The sequence below is a fragment of the Microtus pennsylvanicus genome, chromosome 7 (genome assembly GCF_037038515.1).
Source record: "Microtus pennsylvanicus isolate mMicPen1 chromosome 7, mMicPen1.hap1, whole genome shotgun sequence".
NCBI classification, from domain to species: Eukaryota; Metazoa; Chordata; class Mammalia; order Rodentia; family Cricetidae; genus Microtus; species Microtus pennsylvanicus.
In genome coordinates, this window is record NC_134585.1 from 62,818,436 (window position 1) to 62,846,254 (window position 27,819).

At 40.8% G+C, this 27,819-nt stretch overlaps 2 protein-coding genes and 1 long non-coding RNA gene across 5 annotated transcripts in view; 2 read left to right on the top strand and 1 right to left on the bottom strand.

Annotated features, from left to right (window-relative positions):
• Kat2b (lysine acetyltransferase 2B) overlaps positions 1-4,525 on the top strand; it is a 123,042-nt gene extending 118,517 nt beyond the window's left edge. The window contains exon 18 of the mRNA XM_075980981.1: positions 2,411-4,525. Within this exon, the coding sequence (XP_075837096.1) occupies positions 2,411-2,604 (194 nt within the window). The 3' untranslated portion in view covers positions 2,605-4,525. The remainder of the gene's footprint in view (positions 1-2,410) is intronic.
• The window catches only part of Sgo1 (shugoshin 1), a 30,810-nt gene extending 4,934 nt beyond the window's left edge, over positions 1-25,876 (bottom strand). Inside the window, exons 1-8 of one of the 3 annotated variants that reach the window (XR_012911364.1) lie at positions 25,694-25,852; positions 24,169-24,316; positions 23,550-23,746; positions 16,566-16,642; positions 14,662-14,705; positions 13,509-14,312; positions 11,274-11,463; positions 10,934-11,100 (exon numbers count right to left, since the gene is read on the bottom strand). Coding sequence is in view for 2 of the 3 variants with exons in the window: in XM_075980982.1 (XP_075837097.1) it covers positions 10,989-11,100; positions 11,274-11,463; positions 13,509-14,312; positions 14,662-14,705; positions 16,566-16,642; positions 23,550-23,746; positions 24,169-24,310 (1,566 nt within the window). In the remaining variant the exon portion in view is untranslated. Of the gene's footprint in view, positions 1-8,171; positions 11,101-11,273; positions 11,464-13,508; positions 14,313-14,661; positions 14,706-16,565; positions 16,643-23,549; positions 23,747-24,168; positions 24,317-25,693 lie in introns of those variants that run through there. The other 2 variants (XM_075980982.1, XM_075980983.1) reach the window with 2 other exon arrangements.
• A 176-nt stretch (positions 25,877-26,052) lies between these two features.
• The window catches only part of LOC142854763 (uncharacterized), a 38,790-nt gene continuing 37,023 nt past the window's right edge, over positions 26,053-27,819 (top strand). Inside the window, exon 1 of the long non-coding RNA XR_012911366.1 lies at positions 26,053-26,434. This is a non-coding gene — a long non-coding RNA (uncharacterized LOC142854763). The remainder of the gene's footprint in view (positions 26,435-27,819) is intronic.

The following is a 27,819-nucleotide window of genomic DNA, read 5'->3' on the forward strand; positions in this document are numbered from 1 at the left end:
CTTGCAGAGGATTGAGTTAAATTCCCAGCACCTACATGGCGGTTCACAACTGTTTATAACTCCAGTCCAAGGGGATCTGACTTCCTTAAGCATTGCATGCAATCAGAATACCCATATGTCTTAGTACTGTTTTGTTATTGTGAAAAGACACACGGCCATGCAACTCCTATGGAAGAAAGCATTTAACTGGGATTTGCTTACAGTTTCAGAGGTTTAGTCTGTTATTATCACAGTGGGGAGCATGGTGCCATGTAGGCAGGTTTTAGAGCAGTAGCTGAGAGCTACATGATCCATAGAAGAGGGAAACACTGGGACTGGCATTTTAGTGGGTTCTAAAAGCCCACCCCCAGTGATACATTTCTTCCAACAAGGCCACACCTCCTAATACTTCTAAACTTTTCAAATAGCACCACTCTCAGTGACTAAGCATTCAACTATATGAGCCTTTGAAAGCCATTCCTAGTCAAACCGCCATTACATATACATAAAGTTTTTTGCCCTCCCTCCCTCCCTCCCTCCCTCCCTCCCTCCCTCCCTCCCTCCCTCCCTCCTTCCCTCCCTTAAGTCAGGATCTCTCTATGTAGCTCTGACTGACCTGGAGCTCACTAGAGCAGTCTGGCCTCAACCAGAGAGCCACCTGGCTCAGTTTTCCAATGCTGGGATTAAGGGTGTGTGCTATCATGCTTGGCTACATAATTTTTATATAAAGAACCTTCCAAGGTAACTTGAGGATACATTAAGCTCCTCTATGGCTGTTCTTTCAGATGGAAAAACTCTAGTAAATGATTTTTTTCCCATACTGTGAATGTCACTATATATATTTCCTTAAAAACAACCCAACTTTTTCTTGACTATATTTCCGTGTGTGCATGAGCACAGGGGCCACAGCACACAGTGAAGGAGAAATGACAGCTTCGTGGAGTCGTCAGGCTTGTCCTGCATCTTACCAGCTTCTGTATATTTCTAATTCAATCTTTTTCCAAATCCAAAAAATACCAAATAGGCTTCAGGAATAGAGAATAAATATTTCACCTATACTGTGGTAACAGGAACAATTGATTGAGAATCCCTAAATTTAATCAGTTTGTCAGTGTGTACATGGGTGTATGAGCACCACGGGACATGTGTACTTTATTTCTGGTTTGATCATGCCGTACATGATTATTTTTCTAAAGCATTATAAACATTGTATTGGCAGCATATCAGAAACAGTAGGCGTTAAGAAGGACTGTCCATAGCCACTCCCACCCAGAGGCCCAGCTTCTTTCCTCCTTCCTTATTGAGAACTGCCCCAGAAAGTTACTGGGAATTGAACTCAGGTCCTCTGAAAGAACAATGTATGTTATTAATTTGTGTGTGTGTATGTGTGTGTGTGTGTGTGTGTGTGTGTGTGTGTGTGTGTGTGTAGGGGGTAAATCATTTTGGACTAGAACAATGGTTCAGCACTTAGGACCACTGATTGCTCTTTCAGAGGACCTGGTTTGATTCCAACCACCCATATGGCCACTTGCAACACTCTGTAACTCTAGTTCTAGGGAATCTATGTCCTGTTCTGACTTCAAAGAGCACCAGGCATGCACATGCACACTGACATACATGGAAATGAAACATCTATACAATTAAAATAAAAATAGATTATTTGGTAAGTTTAAAAGTCAAAAGTTAAAGTTTGATCATTGATGGAACCTTGCTCAAAATTCATTTATTTTACTTTTAGTATTTTATGTGCAGGTCACTGATGTATTTGTAAACCAGATGCTAGTTTCTTTCTTTGTATCACACCAATAAAACTATGAATTTACTAAAACGAGTTCAGCCTGATAAGTTTTAGCAATCAAAGATTCTGTGCCAGTGTTCTATCTGCCCCACTCAGCATCTGTGGATCCTCTACTTACTGTCCCTTAGTCTCCTGGTGCACAGTAAGAGATGGGAGCAGACAAGAACTCACAGTCCTTTGAATATTAGTGTGTCTGCAGTGTTATATACAAATCCGTTTTAGAAGAATAGACTTAAGAATTATTTTGTGGGGGCTGGAGAGATGGCTCAGAGGTTAAGATCACTGGCTGCTCTTCTAGAGGTCCTAAGTTCAATTCCCAGCACCTCAGGGTGGCTCACAGACATCTTATAATGGGATATGGTGCCCTCTTCTGTTGTGTGTATATAATAGATAAATCTTTTTTTTTTGTTTTGTTTTTTGTTTTTTTTTGTTTTTTCGAGACAGGGTTTAACACACACACACACACACACACACACACACACACACACACACACACACACAATTATTTTGCTTAATCCCAAGAATTTCTCTTAAGCATGGCATTGGAATGAGAAAAATATAAGCAAATCAACAGCATAGATTTCTTCCTGTAGGAGGAGTCAAGAGTTGCTAATGTTGTTGTTTCCTGTTCAGATCTGAAGACCATGAGCGAACGCCTCAGGAACAGGTACTATGTTTCTAAGAAATTATTCATGGCGGACTTGCAGCGAGTGTTCACCAACTGCAAGGAGTACAACCCTCCTGAGAGCGAGTACTACAAATGTGCCAGCATCCTGGAGAAGTTCTTCTTCAGTAAAATTAAAGAAGCCGGGTTGATTGATAAGTGATTTCTTTTACTTAGACACTCAACAGCAGTGTGCCTAAAGCAGGTGGTTTAGGTTTTGGGCTTTTTTTTTTTGGTTTGTTTTTGTTTTTTGTTATTGTTATTTGTTTTTAAGAATTGTATATCATGTGTTGAAGAGACTTGTAATAATTAGCACTTTTGAAAAACAAACAAAACCTCCTTTAGCTTTTCAGAGACTTATTTAAATGGAAGTCATAGAAAAAATTATTTTGTGGGATAGATTTTACTATTTCCTACTATCATGTAAATTTTCTTTGGCATATCCAGTAGCTAACAGATGATCAGGGGCTTCCTCAAAACCTGTATGCGAGGAAATTGCACACAGTGTCAATATTTAGGGGATCTAGAGAAAATTCTGACCATGAATGTCTCCATTTTTTTTCTAATGGAACACGAGAGTTTATTTTATTCTGAAGGACTTTAAGGGTCCACAATATGCCTGTCAAGGGGAACTATGTGATATTTGAAGTCTCATTGTAGACCTTTTACAAATATATATTTTTAAAACACTCATCTGGAAGAGGTGCTCAGAGCAGTTCTGAAAAATGCAGCTTCCCCAACAGCAGCTGCCTGGACTCTTTGAAAGTGCCCAGGGCTTTGTTGTCCTGTCTGCCTATCACAGGCTTGAGTGCACAACCACTATGGAATAATTCTCGGCAGATATGTATCAATAGCATATTTGCCTTTGCTTGTGCAGGCTTTAAGTTCTAAAAGATCCTTTACCAGGTCACAAAGGTGTCAACTTGAAAACATTGGAGGTTTTGCCAATGTTAAGACATATAGCCTAAATATTTATGAATGCTGGGGAGTCTTACTACAAATGAGTAAGGATTCTTTGTATTTTTCTGGTACAATTAACCTTATTAGCAATGTCTATGTGAACATTTCCCATTTGCGCTTCCAGATTTATGTTTGTCTGACGTGAACTGAATTCTCACCAAAGTTTATGCCAGTTTAAACCCCTGAGTCGTTTCAATGGTCCCTGATAAAATCTCACTAACATCCACCCACTATAAAACAAACCCTATATCTGGAGCTGGAGAGAAGGCTCAGGGTTAAGAGCACCTCCCATTTTCCCAGAGGACATCAGGTTGATTCCCAGCAGCAACATCCAAAATGGTATAATCTTATTAACCAGTTTGACTGGGGACTCAAGCTTAGTGCTTGGATTTATTTCCTGATTACACTACATAGAAAAGTGGGACTCCTGCCACCCCAACTCTGGGAAAAACCAACTAATATACAACCATTTTAATCTCAATGGTGTCGACACTAATTTTTATGATGCAAATTTATAAACTGATTTTTTTGGTAAAGGCTGATGTTTTAAAAATGTATTTAATGTATGTTTTCTATCAGCATAAATTATAATAGGTCACTAATGTCATTAAAACAGCTTGCAGAGGTAGTGTGCTTGAAGGAAAACGCCCTGGCAATGCTACTGAGCGCTGCTTCTGACACGGAGGTATTCTATATACGTTCAGAGTGTCCACTGAGAACCACACTGAAGATGCCTCAGCTTTTGAATTGCAAGGAACACTCTAAGTGGTGTCTAGACTTTTAATGAAGAATGATAATACAGATTGCATTAAGTATCGCAGACTGTTTTTAAAACCAGATTTTGCTGAAGCATCTGTCCAGCTTGGTATCCTGTGAAAGTTTGTTTCCTGGGTAGACATTCTTATAGAGTATTGTCTTTAAAATCAGATGGTCTCTTCTATATTGAAAGCATTTTTATGTTTTCTAATTTAAAAATTAATATTTTCTTATAGATATTGTGCAATAAAGCTGAAGTAGAATGTGTGGTTTTTGCAAATGCTTTAACAGCTGATAAAATTTTACATTTGTAAAATTAATATATTGTACTGGTACAAAATAATTTTAAATTATATTTTAAAAAATTCTGTGTGGTGTTCTGTTTTGTTCCACTAAGAGTCTGAGGTTAAACAGGGCAATGTGTCAGCTGGTATGAGCATGGACTGTACCCTAAGTCCTGAGCTCGTAAGCTTTTGTGAACATGTATGGAATTGCTGCAGTCATAGGAAGTTTTATAAGCAAAACAAACCCTATATCTGGAGCTGGAGAGAAGGCTCAGGGTCAAGAGCACCTCCCATTTTCCCAGAGGACATCAGGTTGATTCCTAGCAGCAACATCTAATGGCTCATAATTAACTGCCTATAATTCAAGCTCAAGATCTGATGCCATCTTCTGTTCTCCAAAGGCACCCATAGTCACGTGCAAATAGATGGTTATAAACACATGCACACACACACACACACACACACACACACACACACACACACACACCCTGTTCTCCACAAGCACCCATACTCACATGCAAATATATGGATATTCACACAGGCATGTGTGATGGGGGAGTGTCATATATCAATCTGTTGATTTCCTTGGTTAAGCAATAAAGAAACTGCTAGGCCCATTGGATAGGCCCACCCTTAGGTGGGTGGAGTAAACAGAACAGAATGCCGGGAGGAAGAGGAAGTGAGGTCAGACTCCACTGCTCCGCTCTCCGGAGCAGACGCAGGAGAGACGCCATGCTACCTGCTCCAGGGAAGACGCACACCATGCCCCAGCTCCGACCCAGGATGGACTTAGGCTAGAATCTTCCCGGTAAGCGCACCTAGGGGCGCTACATAGATTATTAGAAATGGGCCAGAGCAGTGTTTAAAAGAATACAGTGTCCGTGTAATTATTTGGGGCATAAACTAGCCGAGCCAGGCGGCTGGGGATTTGGGGACGCAACCCTGCCGCCGCCCATATTACTACACATGTGCACATCCTGTTCTCCACAGGCACTCATACTCTTGCAGATATATGGATATATACACATGCACACACATATACACATTCTGTTCTCCACATACTCACATGCAAATATCCATACACACATACATATAACTACAAAGTTAGAAACATTCCAGTCTGCTGGAATGTCAGGAGAAAGACACTTCTCTGCCTTTTGTGTCACTCACTAAAACACCACCACTGAAGAAAAATTCATTCACAGAGTGTTGTTAGAAATTAAATATAGTTTGTAACATTTCACTTTATATCTGCCAGAGTAACGAGGAAAGAGCAAAGTGCATGTGATTTCAAAACATCTCCCATCCTCAAAACTCTAGGAATTATAGTCTATCTGGGTTTGAGAACCCAGTAGTAGTTGTGATGTTGGATGACTTCCTGAGCCAGGAGCAGGGCTTTGGCCTTTAAGCTCTTTTTAGTATCAAAAGCAATGGTGTGAAAGGCAGGCCTGGCAGCACAGGTAGGAGAGAAGTGTGCACCACATATTGGGCTCAAAACCCTGGGTTCACCTCCGCCAGTGCCAGTGAGGGAGAGGGGGCAGATGGTCATGCCAACTCATGTCCAGCCTACAAGTATGCTTAGTTGAGTCTCTCCCAAGTGAGGAATGGATGAGGTGCACGGGGGAGACAGATGCTGAATGTCCTTCCCCACACGAGCTAACTTCTCCATCCTATATAGTGTAAAGAATTCTCCACTTTTGTCCATTTATTCAGTGTGTGTGTCTGTGTGTGTGTGTGTGTCTGTGTGTGTGTCTGTGTATAGGCCAGAGGGCGATGGCTGTCTTCTTATGTTTTGAGGCAAAGTATCTCCCTAAACCTAGGCTTACCAATTAGGCTAAATTGGTTAACCAATGAACCAACTCCAGGTGCCCAGCTGCATCCTGTTTCCAGTACAAGGGGTGGAGGTGGGGAATCCACACTCAGTCCCTCATCGTTTGCATGTCAAATTCTTTACCATCTGAATCATTTCCCTAAAGGTTATTTGTTTTGTATGTGCACATGAGTCTAAGATCTGCGTTGTGAACTCTGGTTGTCATATGTGGCAGCAAGTACACAGGCCTTTAATCTCCGTGTTTGGGAGTGCAGATCTTCCAGGCAATTACACTCCTTCCCCTTAACTCCTTTCCCATGCTCAGTAAGTAGGCCTAATAAACTTATGGTTCATCAGGATGAACTGTATGTTCTAACAGGGACCCACTTTCTGCCAGATCTTACAGAATGAATCAGGCCAACCCTCATTGTTAAGAAGCAGTCTGTGCTGTAATTTGACAAGTCTCTGTTCTGTCACACATCCCTTTCTCTTGGTGCCTATCTTGTATTCATACTCTTGATATTCCTCTACAGGCATTAAATGGAAGCTGCATTTTGCAGTGGTTCTCAACCCCTAAGGACCATCGTAAAGCAGATATTTACATTATGATTCATAACCATAGCAAAATTACAGTTATAGAGTAGCAATAGAAATAGTTTTTGTTTGGGGGGGGGTCACCACATTAGGAAGGTTGAGAACCACTGTTCTAGAGGCTCAAACTCATGTCATCGGGTTTGGTAGCAAGCACCTCCCCGTTATGCCATCTCATTGCTGTGATAACTTTAACAGCTGGATCCAGCCCAGTACCACTGTTCTGAAGGAGGCTGATGAAAAGTCCCTCATTGGTCCTTTCTAGTCCAAAGATGAGTCCTTCCTGCCCTATTTGATGAGACCATGAAATTTGTACTCTCTGGCTCATGCTTCTGCATACTGGGATTAAGACATGAACTGAACCACCAAGCCTGTGGCTCCTGGTGAAATTAAAAAAAAAAAAACTATTTATTTTATATGCAGCAGAAGACATCTTTGTAGAGTTGGTCTTCTCCTACCATATGGGTTCTGTGGATCAAATGTAAGCTAATCAGTCATTGTGGCAAGTGCTGTTACCAAGTCATCTCACTGGCCTGAGTCCTTTCATCTCCAGGTCTCGGCTTTATTTATTATTTTTATAAATTACACAGTTCATCTCCATGTTAGTTTTACTCTTTTGCTGTGGTGTTGGGTTTTGAAGCCCAGGCTCCCACACATACTCATTCTACATCTCTGGAAGATACTTCTTATTCATTAATTGACCATTACTGAACAGGATTGAATGCCAGGAGCCAGTGAATGCTGTCGTGTGGTTGTGGCACACCAAATGAATCCTTCAAGCCGCAGCTCTCCATCTTGTCTAGAAACATAAAGCTGGAATATATATTTTAGTTCCTTCCACCTATTAATAATAAATACATGCCCCCTTGTAGGATTGCTACTTTTTTATTTCTCTTTCACAATCTCTCTCTTTTTGGGGGATGGGTTTCAAAGACAGGGTTTGTCTGTGTAGCACTGACTGTCCTGGAACTTGCTCTGCAGACCAGGCTGGCCTCAAACTTAGAGATCCCTTTGCCTGTTTCCTTGAGCACCAGCACACCCAGCTAGACTTGATCCTCTTAACACCTTTTACAAAGGTAATGAAGTACGACAGTTGAATGTCAGCTTTTAGGACATTATTGGAGAAGGGCATTCAGAGGTAAGGGATTAATGTGAGGCTGGGTGTAAGCAGATGTGTCAGAAAACCTGGCTGAACATCATGAAACACTCTGCTGAGAAGCCTGGTCTTTACAGAAGGCCCTGGAGAGGTAAAGAATATTAATTGCAGTTGCAATTTTTAAAATAACAAGTGATAACTATTTCTCAAAGAGGCGCTAAGTCTGGTTTATTTCTAAGATATTAAATAACAGAAATAATCTATATCTACCAACATGGTAAGTCTCAAACACTTAAGTCAATTATAAATCAGTATATACAATATATATACAGTGCCTATCAGATAAAAATGTTGACACAAGACCTTTAACAGCCTATAAACACATACTACATGGAATACAAAAACATGACAAAGACTAAAAGTCTAATAGCAATTTTAAGGTAACAGTGACCGGTGCTTGTACTAAAAAGGAAAGATAACAGTGATCGTATAGAGTAAGAGTCAAGGCTGACACAACACAAAGATCTTTGCAATAAACATTTAGGTGTCTACAGAAGAAAGTAGAAAAATGGTTTTTGCCTTTTTGAGATTATGTAGTGATGCGCCTGCATGGCCTGAAACCAAAACCCAAGCGAAGGACGTCAGGATTAAACACACACACACACACACACACCCCTCTAGTCCATGGTAAAAGAAGCCCTTTATTGAATAGCACCAAGGAGGCTTTTATACCCAACACAATCAGATAGGCCAACAGGTGAAAACCTCATCCCCTGACCCGCAATCAAGGACAAGGCAACACCTGCTCAGGAAGCAGAGCTGGACACAGCTTTCAGAAGGTCAAGAAAAGGTCACTAGCAGGGGAGAGCAGCTGGAGGCCAGGGCTCCAAATGGTCCCAACAATGTAGCACAGTTTGTGTAAAACAGGATCCTCCTGCCTCAACCTCTACAGTGCTGAGATTATAGGTATGGACCATCATAACAGGCCATGAAAAAAATTTTGAAAATGAACCAGGATATAAATAGCTGGGGTTCCGCAGGCTAAGTAGCAAATTTCATTCAAATGCTAATGTTTGTTTTTGACGTTTTTTTTGTTCTGCTTTTTTTTTTTTTTTTTTTGGATTTTTATTGAGCTCTACATTTTTCTCTGCCTTCAACCCTCCCCCAAGGTCCCTATGCTCCCAATTTACTCAGGAGATCTTGTCTTTTTCTACTTTCTACTTCCCATGTAGATTAGAGCTATGTAAGGGTCCTCATTGTTCTCTGGGGTTGTGTTTTGTAGGCTGGTTTTCTTTGCTTTATGTTTAAAAACCACCTATGAGTGAGAGTTCCTGTGATGATCGTCTTTCTGTGTCTGGATTACCTCACTCAAAATAATGTTTTCTACCTCCATCCACTTTCATGCAAATTCAAGATGCCATTATTTTTTCTGCTGTGTAGTACTCCATTGTGTAAATGTACCACATTTTCCTTATCCATTCTTGGGTTGAGGGGCATTTAGGTTGTTTCCAGGTTCTGGCTATGACAAACAATACTGCTATGAACATAGTTGAGCACATGTCCTTGTGGCAAGGTTGAGTATCCTTTGTATATACCCAAAAGTGGTATTACTAAGTCTTGAGGAAGGTTGTTTCCTAATTTTCTGAGAAATCGCCACACTGAAATCCAAAGGGGTTGTACCAGCTTGCATTCTCCCCAGCAATGCAGACGTGTTCCCCTTTCCCAACAACCTCTCCAGCGTAAGTTGTCATCAGTGTTTTTGATCTTGGCCATTCTTAAGGTGTAAGATGGAATCTCATGTTTATGACTTTTTAAATACATAAAAACTAAACTTAGCTTGTATGAAGCATGGCCCACAAGCCAGCTTGCTTGGTGTGGACCAGGATACAGTCTACCTCTGGGTAGGCAGCACTGTGGTAATCGTAGCCACATGAGGCCCACTGAGATGAAAGTGGACTTGTATTTATTCTGAGGTAAAATGGTTGCCCTGGAGGTACTATGACATTACAAAAGATAAACAGCGAGGCTGTAGCCTGCTGTGGCCGTGCTCCTGTCACACACAGGACCTTCGGCGCTGAAATAGAAGAGTGGCTGGAAATAAGACTGGAACGGGAGAGTGGGGTGCACACGAGCAACAGAGAAGAGCTCTCAGCGTGACTGAACGTACTGCAGGAAGTCATGGTGGACAGTCTGAGATGAACACTAGGCCCTTCTGTTGTTTGCAGTGGGATTTACTCCTAGGCCTTGCCCAAATGACACAAGTGTTCATTACTGAGCCACAAACCGAAATGTCTTGGTTTGGGGCCTGAAGGCTGCAGGTAACTTGATTAAGACAATCTAATGTGAAGAGAAGGGGAGAGTTGACAGGACAACAGATGAGGAAACAAGATGGGAGTGGTTAAGGCCAGAAAGGAAGATAGTCAAGGTTACTTGACAGTTAAGAGCAAAAGCTAAACACAATGGCCACCATTATGTAGAGCCAGACTTTATATTATATTGTGGCCACCACAATGGCCACACTTCAGTGTTCTAGTGATTTCAGTTTAAAGAAATATATACACACCTGCAGAAGTTCAGTTATTTCATTAAATACATATATCAAACCCAGAAACTTACTAGTCACATATTTATACTTGTAGACTTCTGACAACATGAAGGGCTAACCTGAGGTTCATGATATGTTGATTCTGATGTTGAAGAATGATGTCACACACAGAGTTCACAACCTTGTCCCAGAACCAAAACTACCAATTCTCTTAATTGTGATTCCACATATAGTTTACCCAAAGATTCGTTAGTAGAATAAGGGATTCTCAGCAACTTATGGTATGTCTTATGGTCAAGGATTCACAAAAGATCCACATCCTATCTTTATAAAACTTCAACTCTGAAATTCCCCTGCTGGAGAAATTTTAGATTGGTAGCAATCCACACAACTACAAAGTATAGGTCCTGACCCAGAGCTTGATAAGGGATGGTTCTGCCCACTGCTCACAGACTCTATCAGGTAACAGAGAAGGATCCTCTTTGATAGCATCCAACCAAAGGAGTTACTGTGTGTACTTTGTACTTCTTTTAGGACGTCTCATAGCCTTTTTTTGCTTGAAAATAGGAGAATCCAAGAAACACAAGTCTGTGAAAGGGTCCCCTCTTCTCAGTTTCCTATAAATAAAAAAGATTTCAGGTATGATTACACATACAGCAGTATTATATTCAGCACAGGATTAGTATAACAATAGGCCAGTCCTAGTCCTCAAAAACAATCCATTCATGACTAAAGCCCTTCTTCAGCCCTCCCATAAGAGTCATTACAGATGACTCCACACAGTACTTACGAAGTGAGTTTTGGCTCCTTATAGCTTGTGATGGTGGAGCACTTGCGCTTAGGCAGAGGCATGGCTGGGCTATCTTCACGCCTTTTTGGAGACAGAGAAAGTTTCCTGATTTTCACTACAGGAGACAGCAGGATATTGGTGACATCCTTTAGGCTACAACCAGATAAGTCTTGATTCTTGCATGGCATACCTACAATATAGTGTTTATTGAATATGAATCCAAGGGATACAAACCACAGAAATAAAACTATGGTCAATTACATATTTTTAAACACACAAAATATCTGGCACTTCATGATCTATGCTTTAATAACTTTGCTGTGGGATACTAGTCTTGTATCCTTTAAAGATTTGTCACTTTTATTGATTTAATAAAATGCTGACTGGCAACCAGGCAGGAAGTATATGAGGGGCAACCAGACTAGGAGAATTCTGGGAAGAGGAAAGGCTCAGCTTGCAGTCACCATCCAGAGGCAAAGAAAGCAGGATAAGAATGCCTCACTGAGTAAGGTACCGTGTCACATGACTAAACATAGATAAGAATTATGGGTTAATTTAAGTTGAAAGATTTAGTTAATAATAAGCCTGTATTGTATAATAATAATAATAATAATAATAATAATAGTAAGACAACCAGTTTACAATTACAAGCCTCTGTGTGTTTGGTTGAGACTGAATGGCTGTGGGACTGGGTGGGACCCAATAGCTTAGATGTTATGAGTTGGTTTAAAGTATGAAACTGTATTTTAGTTACACTTTAATCCTTAGAAACACCAAAGTTTGTGACACTGTTAGAGCCCACTGACCACAAAGTCATTCCATTAAACATACAAGAACTCTCCATCAGACCATGAAGACCAGGATAAAACGTGTTCCCCGCTGGTGCTAATGTTACAAAAATTCAGATGTCTTTCCCATCATTAACACCCAGGTCCTCTATCATTTCAAAGCTACATCTATTTGGGAGGCAGGTACCACACACAAAGTGAGAATACAGAAAGACAATCTTCTCCAACAGAGGTTCTGAACTACAGAGTATCTGGGTGTCAGATACTTTCCTGCCACCACAAACATACAACCAATCCAGTATTAATGTAGACAACAGGGTTAGACCAGTTGTTCTAGTCTAGAATAATGCTTCCCACACCATGTGTGTTTATAAACCCCCAGGGGAACTTGTAAAGACACTCAAATTCTAATTCAAGGGACAGGATAGAACCTGGGATTATGGCTGTTTCCAGGTAATGATGCTGATAGAAGTCTGGGATCAAACTATTTAAGTGTTTTTGTTCTTTGTGAAACCTTATTGTTGTCAAAAGAACACAGAAGAGGCAACAAACAGTTCAACTATGCCCCATGTTACTCGACTTCAATAATTATCAAGTTTGCCAACCCTGCTCAACTTATTCTATCATTAAAGCATTTTTATTTAAAGTAGAGCAAACATTTATTAAGAAAAAGACAAACAGTTACTGAGAGCGGATTCTCATGATACATAGTTTTAAAACACATTTTTACAAGCTATACTGTTCAGCTGCTTAACTAGGAAAGTTAATTCATTGTTTTAGACTTTAATATCCCAGTAAAGCAAATCAAACATGCCAACTGAGCTGTTACAATGTGACAACATTCTGAAGATGATAGGACCTGACAGCATGGAGCTATTGCCACAGGAATCAAAACTCTCAACGAAGTCTTTGTGAGTAGGTGTAGGCTAATGACTAACACTGAACCACTTTGATAAAATAAATGCATGGGTTTCTGAGCTAAAGTTTTCAGCAGATGAGAAAAGAACTTCTTTCTCTCATAAGCTCACCTTCAACTAGAAAAATAAGTCGTTTCCTGTTAAATTAAATATATAAGTCCATTAAAATGAGTTTTTTCTTTTTCATTTTCTAGGAGATCACAAGTGTAAAGATCTTTTAATTCAATCCAACCACAACCTGTCCTCTTTATCCTGCTCAAAAGCCTCCTCTCCAATAGGAATCAGACCCCGAGAAGTAATACTCCTGTAAGATTCCTATTTGCTTCAAGTAAGCTAGAATAACAGAGCCATGTTTCCATTTTCTACCCCTACTGTTTAATCAGACTATAACTTCCCTTATGGAGAACACATATGGAAAGTCTCTAGACTCCCCAGAGAAACAGATGGCGGTATAGTATCTAAGAATCATCAGCATTGGGCAACATTTAGCAGAAACATTCAAAACTCAGACAAATAAGCCCACTGCTTACCGGTAGGAGATCTGGTTGGCAGAGTCTTCTCCTTATCTTTTTCATCCGTGTACTTGAGTTCCCTTTTAGGCCGAGGCCTGGGGACTGGTCTGTCTGATTCTCTGGTGTGGTCTATCAAGTGCTTGCGAGGAGGCAGGTAGATGTCACTGGATTCATCCTCAGAGGCACTCAGATCGGAAGCATTCCCTTCCTGGTCACCACTGTTAATTTCTTCACTGGAACCATTGCTTATTCTTTGTCGGAAAGGAGTAAGATGAACACGCTCTTCCACATTAAAATCATAAGCATCGCCGGAACCAATAGACCTATCCAATTTTGTGGGTGGTAAAGTGTGCTTATCTTTGCTTTTCTTGCCCTTACACCTCAGTGAGGATTTTGATTTGCATTTCTGGTTGGCTCTTCTCCGCTTTGCTCTTTTCTGTGCACGTTGGTGCTTACGTTCTGTTTGTTCAGATTCAGATGGTAAAATGACTTTTGTTTTAGCATTCGTTCCTGGGTAAGTCAGTCTAGGGGATAAGTTAATTTGGTCCTTGTTCCACAGGCAAACATTTTGTTCTACATTTTCAAGTTCATGCAGAGTTATAGTTGGGTCTTTACATCCACTTCTTCTAACTTCCAAAGACTGTCCCACCCAGTGACTGGCTTCACAGTCGTCCAAAACAGTGGAGCAACTTACATTACTAAAATCTTTCTTTAAGTGGCGACGGAAAGACACAGTCTTGGGTAAGATGTCATCAGAAGGCTCGACTTTACTTGAATCAAAATCACTCCCCAGTGTGTCTGGAGGAACAGTAGAACTCGGTTCTGAATATTCAAGAAACAAATGAGTAAAACAATGTTATGCTTTAATTTTTTTAAAGTCTAATAACAATCTGGTTACCCTCCAAGCTGCTTTTGGTATTTCATCACAGTAATAGTGACCCTAAGTAGGATACTCACCCTCCCGAGTGCTGAGATTATAGGTATAAGCCACCACTCAGGCTTTGAAGGGATTCTTTTAATCCCCTACCAGTCTATGTAAGATCAAGGTTCTTTGAGCAGAATAACAGATAAACAGACTTAAAAGTTAAAAATAAGGAAGAAAATGGAAAAACAAAGTATTAAGTTACTTATTCACAAAGATCAGTATTTTTAGATTTTCTAACCAACTTACCTTTGGTATGGAAAGGCCAGTCATTTTCTTCAAGAGCAGTTTGCCTTAAAGAATAAGAAACAGAAATCTTAGCAATTATATAAAAAGAAAACCCCAAATTCAACATTTTCCCAGGCTATAAGCTAGTGATATCATTTCACAATTCCAGTCCAAATCTACAAATCCTTGTTCCCTATCACAGAAAACCAAACGCTGCTCACATGACACCTGATATTTAATCCAACATCAGGTCACAGAAGGAGCAGTCAATCCAAACTGCCTCAAAGTTTTTAAGAATGAAGTTTGGTCACTCAGCTCTTCAGGACCTATGGGAGCTATCGTTTGGTGATGGTACATGCTTTAATGGTATCAACTCTAGATTCTTCTGAAACTGTAGCCCCCTTTGTTTTCTTTGAAACCTGAATTCTAGTTTGCTTCATTAACCAAATTTTCTTCTACTCAAAACTTGTATTGACAATTTGTAATTTAAATTTGTAAAAATTTCCCACTTTATAATATTAAAATATAGGTTTTGTAATAGAGCAGAGGGAACTACTAATTTTTTTGAAGTCTAATAACAATCTGGTTACCTCACCTCCGCTAACTTCATTTATTGAGTCTTAAAGTCCAACAGTTTTAAAACTCTGGAAGTTTAATAGTGATGTGTGCAACTAGGACTTTATAGTGAGGATGACAAAGCCCCATCTATGGCAGGCAGTCCACCCTTGGGGCTAAGAGCCACCATCTGGAAGCACTGTTTGTCCTCCCGACATAGTGGTGCAGGCCAAGAACACGGCCACATCCTCAGCACATGGGCAACCCCAATGTGCTAGCACCGCCCAGACTGAGGCCACATTCGGTAGCTTTTCTAGTTTTTTGTTTGTTATGAGCCAAGGTTTAGCCACGTAGCCCAGGGCATCTTGAATAACTATTCTCCTGCATCAGCCTCCCAAGTTTTGGATCTATAGCTATATATGTTAGTTGAACTCACAAAATGGTATAATTAAGAGCTGAAGAGTTCATGCTGGCAAAGAGAAAATCAGTTTTCTCCAATGAAGTCTCACTGGGTCTGTCAACTACACTCCAGAACAGGCCAATACAAAACAGACTCCGTGGCATTTTCTTTTTCTTTTTTTGTCTTTCTTTTGACTATTCTGCTTTTCATTTTTGTTTTGCTTTTTGTCCCCTCTTGAGAGAATGGACATAAAGTCATTTGGGAAGGGAGGATCTAGGAGCTGGATGAGAGGTAAATGATTAAAATATATTGCATGAAAACAATTTTAATAAGAAAGAGCTGTGTATTTTGGTATACATAATTAAATCTCACTAGCTCACAAAAGAACACAAAACATACATAATTGAAGAGAAGGGAAAGAGGGCATCTGAATCAGAACTGAACAACCAGACAGAGGTATTAAAAAGTGATAATTCACTCTACCCACCCCACGTCCCAATAAATAGGACAGTTTTTAGGCCTGAAAAAAATATTAGTTTTAATAATGACTGTTTACAAAATAATAAAACAAAAAACAAACAAAACAACTGAAAGAAAACAGTTTAAAGCTTTGTTGAGTTTCTAACTTAGCCAACTAAACAGTTGGAAAAGGGGCTGGAGAGATGGCTCAGTGGTTAAGAGCATTGCCTGCTCTTCCAAAGGTCCTGAGTTCAATTCCCAGCAACCACATGGTGGCTCACAACCATCTGTAATGAGGTCTGGTGCCCTCTTCTGGCCTGCAGACATACATGTAGACAGAACATTGTATACATAATAAATAAATAAACAGTAAAAAAGAAGCTCTAACTCTCCACATAGAACAATATTTTAATATCAAATTCTCTTAAGTATACTTCTAATAGAAAAAGCCTCAGACTGTAAAGACAAATGATGTCAATTTCCTAGAAACAATAATGAACTTGGTACTAACCGTAAGGTCTTCACAGATAAGTCTCCGATGGTGTTGTCACTACTGGAGACCACTTCTGAGATACATCCTTTCCGGTTCTGTTAATATATTAAATCAAAAGAAAACACCATTATAATTGTTTACTGCTATGAAGTATGTATGTGCATTCTGCATTATGAATGTATTGCTGAATAAACACATATGTCTGCAACTATAGTATATACTTGCTGACAGTGTGCAGCACTGCCATGCAGTGTCAGGGGCTAGGATTCCCTAGCTGAAACATCACACACTGCCCTCTTGTAGCTCACATTCTAGTGTATAGAAAGAAATTGTAAAAAGGGTCTACAAGTTAGCCCACAGATAAGAGCTCTTGCCATGCAGGCCTCATAATCTCAGCTGGTCTGTGGAATCATGGTTGAAGGAAAGAGTCACACCTGTAAGCTGTCCTCTGACCTTCACAAGCCCACACGTGCCCCTTCTCCCAGTGAAAAGAGACATGTGTGTTGTGTGAGGTTTTACTCTTTTTGCTTTTTGCGGGGCCCATCACCCAGCTTTCAAATAAATCACAAATAATTATGAATTCTGGGCTTTATCTTGGCTTGTTTTTTGCCAGCTTTTCTTAAATTAACCCATCTACCTTTTCCCTTTGGGCTTTTATCTTTCTCTATTTCTGTATACCTTACTTTCACTCTTAATCCATGGCTGGCTGTGTAGCTGGGTGGCTGGCCTCTCACATTTTCCTCTTCTTGTTCTCTCCTTCCTGGTTTCTGCCTCTATTTATTTTCTCTGCTGCCGGCCCCCTACCCTTGCTCCTGCCTCACTATTGGCTGTTCAGCTCTCTATTAGACCATCCAATGTTTTAGACAGGCGCAGTTAAACAAATGCAGTGTAAACAAAATCACATACCTGAAAATAATATTCCCCAACACACACATCTGATTTCTACAGTGAAAAGCGCTCTGAAGGCAAGGGACGAGTGAATCTAGAGCTCTACTACAAAGGGACTCTGACTGAAATGTAAGGACTCAGCAGTTACTGAGCAGGAGGAAGAAAAAGCAGTGTAAAGAGCAAATGCAAAAGTTGTAAAATAGGAACAGTCAGGGTGTGTTTAAGAGAACAGGTCAGTGTAGTGAAACACAGCAACTGAGAGCATGGGAGGTGTGCATACAATGACAGCTAGCACAGCAGCTGGACAGCTGTGACTGATGGGAAGGTTAAGGGTCACTGAAACCCACTTAACTACTAAGTAAAGCAGTACAAAGATCAGTCTGGCCAACACAAAGCATGGCTTAAAAGGGTCCTAGAGTGGAAAAAGTTAGGATATCATCATAGCAAATGAAGATGTGAGACTAGGTAGGACTGGCACTGAAGCTCGTGGGATGGCCCCATTAATAAAAACATGCATAACCCAAGGGGTCTAAGGTACATTCAGTATTAAGCAACTTGCCACAGAGTTTCTGTCAAGGGTTCTATCATTCTTAACACAGATGAGAACACGTGCAAGGACTGAATGTGGATGGGGGAGAAGGCATTGATGGAGCAGGTTTGGCCAGAGTAAGTGAGCAGGCTGCTTTACTGAGATGAGCAGCAGTTAACTGGACAAAGATCTGGGCACAGCAGTGCGTGAATCTCAACACTCTGGTGCTGAGGCAGAGGGAAAATCTATGTGAGGTTAGCCAGGTTTCAGACTGAGTTCTGGGCTAGCCTGGGCTGTAGTGAGAGACTGTGACCCAAACAACAATGAATGAATGAATGAATGAATGAATAAATAAATAAATAAGTAAAAAATAGAAAGGGGATTACAGAAGAAGGCAGAGGTATACAATATTCTTGAGAATTGGAAGAGTTATGCTTTGTTTTGTTTTGTTTTTCAAGACAGGGTTTCTGTGTCCTGGAACTAGACCAGGTCTCAAACTCCCAGAGATCTGCCTGCCTCCACCTCCTGAGTGCTGGGATTAAAGGCATGTACCACCCAGCAAGAGTTGTGATTTGTATAAAAGTTTGCCTGAGATGCTTCCTAAAATCAAGTAGAAGCTGTGAGTGTATACATCTGCATCTGTGTTTAAGCTTTGATTTATGAATTCAAAAGTTACCAGAAAACAATTATACAACCATGGGAGGATTTCACATGTGTCTAGAGCAACTGGCATTTACCAAAATAGAAGCTGCCAACACAGGAGACTAACATGGAACAGCAAGGCAGTAGGAAGAAAACTCAGGGTGAGTATGATGGCATGAAAATTAAGAGATCAATGATTTCAAGTAAAGAGACTTCTCTCGCAATCACTGCAAAGCTAAGAAACAAGGGCAAGCCAAACTTGGCAGCATGCAAGCTTTGGTGATCTTGATACACAGCCGCAGAAAACGGCAATGACAGAAGCTATGTACATGGTTTAAATGAGACTAGGTTTTACTATACAGACCAGGCTGGCCTTGAACTCACAGAGATGTGCCTCTGTCTCTCCAATGCAAGGATTTAAGGTGTGAACACCACATCTGTCCCCTCCACCCCCCCCTTTTCTCTCTTCTTTTAAAAGTTGTGTTGTGAGGGGGAAAGGAAGAAATAAGGGATGGAAATCTGACCAGGAATGATTTCATATTTCATCTTGAAGGCACAAGATAGTGCAGATACTACACCTCTGACTGTGCTAATCCAGTAGGGAGAAAAACAGATAATAAGGATCCAAATTCTCACGGGGGTGAGATGAGAAGAACATGATGCTGTGGGGGAGAATAAGAAAAAATAGAAGAAGCCTGCACATTTCTGCTGGAAAGATGAGCCCCAGATGGAACACTAAGAAGAGCTCCTAATCAAATTTAATGAACTTTTGAATTTAATGAACACATACTAGCTTTATCTTTATCTCACATTTTTTATTTATTCTATGTGTCTACATATCTGTTGAATGTATGCTCATGTAGCCAGAAGAGGGCAACAGATTCCTGCCAGCTGATTTGGGGAGGGATCCTAACTCAACAGATATTGATTCAATAACAAATTGCCCAAAACTATCTATAAGAATGAGTTCTTAGCCGGGCAGTGGTGGCACATGCCTTTAATCCCAGCACTCGGGAGGCATAGGCAGGCGGATCTCTGTGTGTTCGAGGCCAACCTGGTCTACAAGAGCTAGTTCCAGGACAGGCTCCAAAGCTCCCTGTCTCGAAAATAAAAAAAATAAAAAAATGAGTTCTTATGTAAGTTTTCAGTTTGATATCAAAATAGCTAACTTTTAAAGTAGTAACATTTGCCCATCAAAATCCCAGCAAAATTCTTCAAAGACCTAAAAAGAACGGTACTCAACTTCATTTGGAAAAGCAAAAAACCCAGGATAGCCAAAACAATCCTGGGCAATAAAAGAACTTCTGGAGGCATCACAATCCCTGACTTCAAACTCTACTACAGAGCTACAGTACTGAAAACAGCCTGGTATTGGCATAAGAACAATCAGGAGGACCAATGGAACCGAATAGAAGACCCGGATATCAATCCACATATCTTCGAACACCTGATCTTTGATAAAGAAACAAAAAATATCAAATGGAAAAAAGAAAGCATATTTAACAAGTTGTGCTGGCATAACTGGATATCAACATATAGAAGAATTAAAATAGACCCATATCTATCACCATGCACAAAACTCAAGTCCAAATGGATCCAGGACCTCAAAATAAAGCCAGCCACATTAAACCTTAAAGAAGAGAAAGTGGGAAGTACACTTGAACACATTGGCACAGGGAACCATTTCCTAAATATAGACCCAGGAGCACAGACACTGAGAGAAACAATTAATAAATGGGACCTCCTGAAACTGAAAAGCTTCTGTAAAGCAAAGGACATGGTCAACAAGACAAAAAGACAGCCTGGAGATCCTGTCACAGACTCACAGAGATGTGTGAGTCGGCCTTTGCCTCCCTGGGAAAAGATCCTCACTAACCCCAAATCAGACAGAGGTCTGATCTCCAAAATATACAAAGAACTCAAGAAATTGGACACCAAAAGATCACATAATCCAATAAAAAAATGGAATACAGACCTAAACAGAGAACTCTCAACAGAGGAATCTAAAATGACTGAAAGACACTTAAGGAAAGTTCAACATCCTTAGTCATCAGAGAAATGCAAATCAAAACAACTCTGAGATTCCATCTTACACCTGTAAGAATGGCCAAGATCAAAACCACTGATGACAACTTATGCTGGAGAGGTTGTGGGGAAAAGGGAGCACTCCTGCATCGCTAGTAGGGATGCAAGCTGGTACAGCCCCTTTGAATGTCAGTGTGGCAATTTCTCAGAAAATTAGGAAACAACCTTCCTCAAGACCCAGCAATGCCACTTTTGGGTATATATCCAAAGGATGCTCAATCTTGCCACAATGACATGTGCTCAACTATGTTCATAGCAGCTTTGTTTGTCATAGCCAGAACCTGGAAACAACTTAAATGCCCCTCAACCAAAGAATGAATAAGGAAAATGTGGTACATTTACACAATGGAGTAATACACAGCAGGAAAAAAAAACACGACAGCTTAAATTTTGCATGAAAATAGATGGAGGTAGAAAACATTATTTTGAGTGAGGTAACCCAGACACAGAAAGACAATTATCACATGTACTCACTCATAGGTGGTTTTTAAACATAAAGCAAAGAAAGCCAGCCTACAAACCATAATCCCAGAGAATTTAGACAACAATGAGGACACTAAGAAAGACTTACATAGCTCTATTCTACATGGGAAGTAGAGAAAGACAAGATCTCCTGAGTAAATTGGGAGCATGGGGACCTTGGGGGAGGGCTGAAGTGGGGAAGGGAGAAGCAGGGAGGGGAGCAGAGAAAAATGTAGAGCTCAATAAATATCAATAAAATATAATTTTTACTACCAGTTAAATAACTAGAGGGGATAGGGATGTGGCTCAGTGATAGAACACTTGCCTAGCATATGCAAAACCATGGATCCCATTTCAGGGAATAAGAAAATAAAAGTTAAGAAATTTGCTCACAAAAGAAAGAAAGAAAGAAAGAAAGTAGTAACATTATTCAAGATAATGGAGAAATGAATATTTAATTGTATAGTAGCAGTATAATAGAAGAGATAAATTATAGGACTAGAGAAAGCTCAGTGCTAGGACCCTAGCACTCACTCCTATGCCTCTAGCATATGTTGGATAACTGCCTATAATTCCAGCCCTGGGTGGGAGGAGGTCTGAAGTTTCTGAGCTGTGTGGGCACCTGCATGCATGTGCACAATCCCCCCCATAAATAATTAAAATAAATCTTAAAAATATAAAGACATTATAAAACTGTTAGTGAGCAAGTTAAGTAAAGACAGGAAGGAAACATGTCTTAAAACTCCCCTTCTTTTGTCTCTACATTTTAAAGTATTATTTATTGATTTGGTGGGAAGGCGTGCTATGCCATGTGTGGATGTCAGAGGACAGCTTTCTGGGGAGTCAGGTCTCTCTTTCTACCACGTGTGTCCCATCAACAAGGGGCAAACATCTTTACCCTAGAATGTCTTTGCTCCAAATCTTCCCTTTTTTTCCCCCACAATTTCTTCTGCAGCATTGAGGATGAACGAACTCAGGACTTTATGCATTCTGGACAAGTATTCTACTCTTGAGCTATAGACCCAACCAAAGAAAACCTTCTTAGACTAAAGGCACACACATTTAACCCTACCACTTGGATGGCTGAGGCAGGTACATCTCTGTCTACATATTGATATCCTGTCACAAACAAACAAAAGAGCTCTCTACTACTGAGAAATCAACCTTGAACACTGAAGAACAAGTACAGAGTGGTTCAGAACAAGTGACACACATAGATCTACAACAGAAAAAAAAATTATTTTAAATGCTAAGAATATATAGCAACTAGTAACAACACACTTAGCTGGGAACATTGAGAGCTGGCACTAAGCGTGCAATAGCAGAATTTTCTCCCTACTGTTCTGGCATTTATGCCATTGCGTAGACACTGAAGAGTAGTCCTTGGAATTTCAGCCAAACTCTGGAAAGGAGGGGGCTGACGATCTGGCTCAGCAGTAAGGATGTGTAGTGGCAGAAAACTGCCTGTAACTACAGCTCTGATGCCTCTGGCCCATGTGCATCCATACTAGCACACACATGCCCAGATGCACATATATATATATATATACACACACATATACATACACACACACACACACATATATATACACACACACACACACACACACACACACATATATATATATACACACACACACACACACACACATATATATATACATACACACACACAATTAAAAACAAACAAAAATAATCGTTTATAAATTCTGGAAAGCATCAGGGAGATTCAGATGCCGATAGGCTGGTCCCTTGTAATTTACTGAATAAGGGGAAAAAGATTAAAATGTTGAAAGAACACAATCTTTAAAATGTAATCCAAGCTGGGCGGTGGTGGCGCAAGCCTTTGAGGCAGGTGGATCTCCAAGTTTGAGGCTAGGCCAGGTTCCAAAGCTACAGAAAAACCCTGTCTCGAAAAATCAAATAACAACAACAACAACAACTACTACTACTACTACTACTACAGAAACCAAAAAACAAAACAAAAACAAAATCTTAGAAGTCTCTTTTCAGAGATAAGAACTCACTGTACAACTCAGATTATTCAATAACTTGAATCTTCCTGACTTAGCATGTCGAGTTCTGGAGTCACAAGTCACAGGTGTGAACGGCACCCAGGAAGAAATAGCATCTGCTAGAAAGCAATTATTTTCTACACTGTCTACTATGCACATATTATATGTGAAGGTACGCGAATGTATGTCCCATGTTATATAACACCTGGAAGTTGTATTCTGAACTTCACATACACACCTAAATAAATAAACATAATAAATTATTTTTAAGTGATTCTCCAAATAGTATTTAGAATACTTTCCATATCTCAAATAAAGAGCTTTATAAAGCTGCACTTCATACAGCAAAAACTATATAAGAAAGTTTTGTAATGAACATACCTGATCAATGTCTTCACTTTGTTGGGAAGTTAGCTTCTCTTTCACTGTATATAGCTGGCATGCAAGATAGTAACATTCTCTTCTCAGCTGTAGGATGATATCTTGGGCTTCTCTCACTTTGGATTTTTCATTTTCCAAAGCCAAAACTAACAACCTGTTATTATCTTGGTAATTTTTCAGCAGTGTAGCAGTGTTAGCTATAAGATAAGAATTTCAATTAAACTTACACCTAGAAGGTGAAACGGGCTGAAGAGATGGCTCAGTGGTTAAGAGCAATCAATCAATGAAGCCCAGAGGACATAAGGAGCTAGATGTGGTCATACACACAAGTAACCCCATCACTGTGTGTCAGAGCAGGAAAGGAACTAAGGTGTTGGAGGGTTATGGACACAGGAGGATCTCTGGAGCTTGGCTGGTTGCCAGTCTAATTCTGGTTCAGTAAGAGAACGTTTGCAGGGGAATACAACAGAGAGAAATAGCAGGGCTCCAGAACTTCTCCTCTAGCACAGCCCCGCTCCCCGCCACACACACACACACACACATACACACACACACACACACACACACGCCACACTAGCGCACAAGAATGGTATATAAAGACATCATAGAAGTCTCTTACTGGGTACTTGGCATGGTGCAACGATAAAGGACTTGCGTCTGCCAACCTCTGCTAAGTTTTTATTCCTTTTCTCTTTCATTCGCTTCTTAATATCTTCAAGACTATCTTGAAAGGACTTTTTCTGACACCTTTCCTTAACCATCTTTGTCTATGAATCAAAAAAAAAAAAATTAACATTTCTCAGATACTTTCAAATATAAAATTTAGGAAAAAGGAATTAAGGAAATACTAAATTGTTGTAAACTTACTTCAAAAAAAGGCAGCAATTTTGTTTTTTAGCTTTAAAATATTACTAAGTCAGGTGCTGTGCCATAATCCAAGCTACTAAGATGGTTATGGCACCCAGATCATGAATTCAGGCTTCGGCTACATAGTAAAACTCATTTCAAAAACAATTCAACAAAAGCAGATGTTAGAATCAAGCTCATGATAAGAAAAAAAATCCTGTAAAATGTCATTCATGTTTCTGAAATAATCTTCTGCCATTTCATAAGAAAGTAGTAGTAAGTGTTAACTATTCATTTTCTAGTAGATACTCATTGGAGGCATACAATATTCTAAGCACTATGGGATCTGCTTATTGAATATGTTACACAGTCTGGTTTTGAACTTAAGAGCGCTGATATTCGCAGCCTCCTGAGTATCTGGAACCACATATGCGAGTCACACACTTTGCCTTACTTTTCTTACAATGTTTATGACCAACCTTTAGTGTTTAGGATTACAGTATTAGTTCAGAAGCAATTATATGGATATCTGGGGCTGTTTAGCAATTATTACTAAATATTTATTTGGGGGGCAGAGAACACATGCATTCATATTAAAACAAATGTGATTAAAGCAAAGTGACATGCTTCAACATGCCAGGCTACTTTTCATTAAGTTTGTATCCTTGACTACAACTTCCAGATCTCCAAAATGCAAACTGTTGCCACATACAATTTCACCACAACGGATTCTCTTCTCTTGGTTTTTTGAATCTGTTCCTTTCTTGGGTAATTTCCCCAGGACTTATTTTTCCTCCGTGCATATCTGGGGCCTTAAATAGTTACTCCATATCTCATCTAAAGGTATTTCTACCAGTGTATATGTACGATAGATTGGAGGGAGTATCTAACAGAATAAATGCAACTACTCTTTTAAAGTACGAATAGGTTGCGTAAGACAGCCACCCTAACACCACCAAGTTTTTAAAATTTGCACTAGAGATGTCTGAGATTGAATAACTGGTGGAGTTGAAATTGATTACAGATTGTTTACGTGCGCGCGCGCAGGAAATTGAACCAGGGTCTTGTGCATGCTAGGCAAAAATCTATCAGCAAGGCACATCCTCAGCCCCTATTAGATACTTTAAAAGCAAAGTCCTATCTAAGGAGTTTTTGCTAGCATAAACTAAGCAAGCTAACGTCCTACAAGATGTGTGCTACAGCAAAAGCCCTGCCAAGCGCGGGGCGCACAATCCCGCGAGCTGAAGGCCTAGCCCCGTCGGGTGCCCCCGGTGCTCACCACCCGTCCCGCCCCGTACCTCGGCGGCTCACAGCCGCTCACTGCCGCTCACAGCCCCTCACAGAACCGCGAGCTTGTCTGTCCTCCCGCTCCGCCAGGCAGGATACACTACTGCCGCCACATTTGAAATCCTCCGTCGCGATCGTCCATTGGCTGCCCGAAGGCCGTCGCGCGCAGCGCCTCACCCACCCCCGAGTCGCAGCCTGTGACCTGCACGCACGCGCAGTGAGGTGGGGCGGAGGGGAAGGGTGGAGCCTCGCTGGAGACGAGGCTTTGGCGCCCCGCGGCCGTTCGAGGGGCGGAGTCACCCGGAGCTTGGAGGCTGGATTCTGGGTGCGTTCATAACTTCCTATTTTAGGCCGGGGTGTTGGACACACGCCGGAGAGCCCAGCTCTCTGGAGGCTACGGAGGAGAACGATGAATGACGAGTTCGAAGCAAACCTGAATTGGAGAACTAAAGATTGAGACAGACTCGTGCTCGGGGGCGCCCTCTTGTGGCAGACGTCCAGTCAGTTTGCTGCACGCCCGGGAGGGCCCAGGGTAAGGGCTGACGTGAGAGATTATAGCTTCAACCTCTGGAAAACACAAGAGCATTCTGCAGGTGGGCCTGGTTGATTCATGGAAGAAACTCCAAGTGACAGCCTGATCCCTTCCCAAGCATTTACTGAGGAGATTTACAATCAACTGCAGCCTATCCCCAGGACAGACTTTCGAGGTGCAGCAGCCTTGCCTGGAGCAGAGGGTTGAGTTTACATAAAAGGTTGGGGTCCTCATTTATGATACCTAGTTTCTAGGTATTAAATTGCTAGCAAATGACAAAAGTAGAGTTAGTAAACTACACCTTCTGTGTACTCAGTGTTAAAATTCACAGCAAGGTTGTCTTCTGAAGAGTTGTGAAAGTATCGTCCAAGTGACAGGTGCCTGTGTCTTGTGATACAGGGGAGGGGCTGAAGAAAAAGGTCGGAGACCAGAATGCTCTCAGCAGAAGACACTTTGAGATCTAACCATTGTTACATGTGTGTGGTTTCCACACTACTGTGTATATAGGGGACAAATTTATGTCCTCATCTGAAACATCTAGTCCTTCTAGGTGTTTAGAAGTGCACAAAGTATGTTAAAGGTAGATGTAGTAAATAATACATGTTGTAGATTCTCCTGTTTAAACTCGTGGTGAAATGCCGTCTTTTGGAAATGGAATGAAAAGATCATTTCTGAGCAATACAGACTTGTGCTGGATTGGCAGGGAGGAAGAAAGAAAACGTATGAAGGCCTAATACTAATGTAAGTTTTGGTGATGCAAGATTAGCCATTGTCCCTTTTCTCTGTGCTTATTTTGCAGTATATCATGTGTACAGAAGACGGACGAGTCAGATATGCAGCGCCTAGTCTTCTAGAAGGGAAAGAGGCTGCCAGTATGTGACAGAGTAGAGTAGTGTTTGAAAGCTGTGTTAAAATTCATAGGAAAGAACTCTTAAAACCATGTAGGAAGTGAGGTTGTTATCCCCACGAAACCATGACAGATTCATAAACCTGACCCTTGGGTTAAAGAGAGGTGGGGAGGTTCTAGACCAGAGCAATGCTCTCGGGTCTGTTAGGGATGCGCGGTCTATTCTCTGCCCCGCACTATACATATGCTGGGGAAACGGAAGTGTTACTGGAAACATCTTGTCTTTAAGCTTTTCAGTGCATAATAACTTGGTGTAGTATGCACGCTTTTAATCCTAGGCTGAGGCAGGTGGATCTTGTGAGTCCCAGGCCAGCCAGGGCTTTGTCTCACACAGTAAGAAAATGTGCATAATGGACTGGTAGGTGGCTCACAGGTAAAGGCACTTGCCACAAACTGGTGACCCGAATGTGATCTCCAGGATCCACGTAAGAGGAAACTGATCCACAAATTGTCTTCTAGCCTCCATACAAAGTGGCATGCATGTGCCTACACACATGCACTAATCCATAAATGTAAAAATTGCACACACGGTGAAAATAGAGGGTTAACAGCACCTTTTAAGGATTGTTATTTCATAGGAATGGTTACACTGGAATGGAACTTTTAGACATGGAATTGAGCTGTGTCTGGACATATTGCTAGGTTGACTGGAGGGACAGGGAGGCTCACAGGGCGAGGTCTGCAGCACTGCGCTGTTG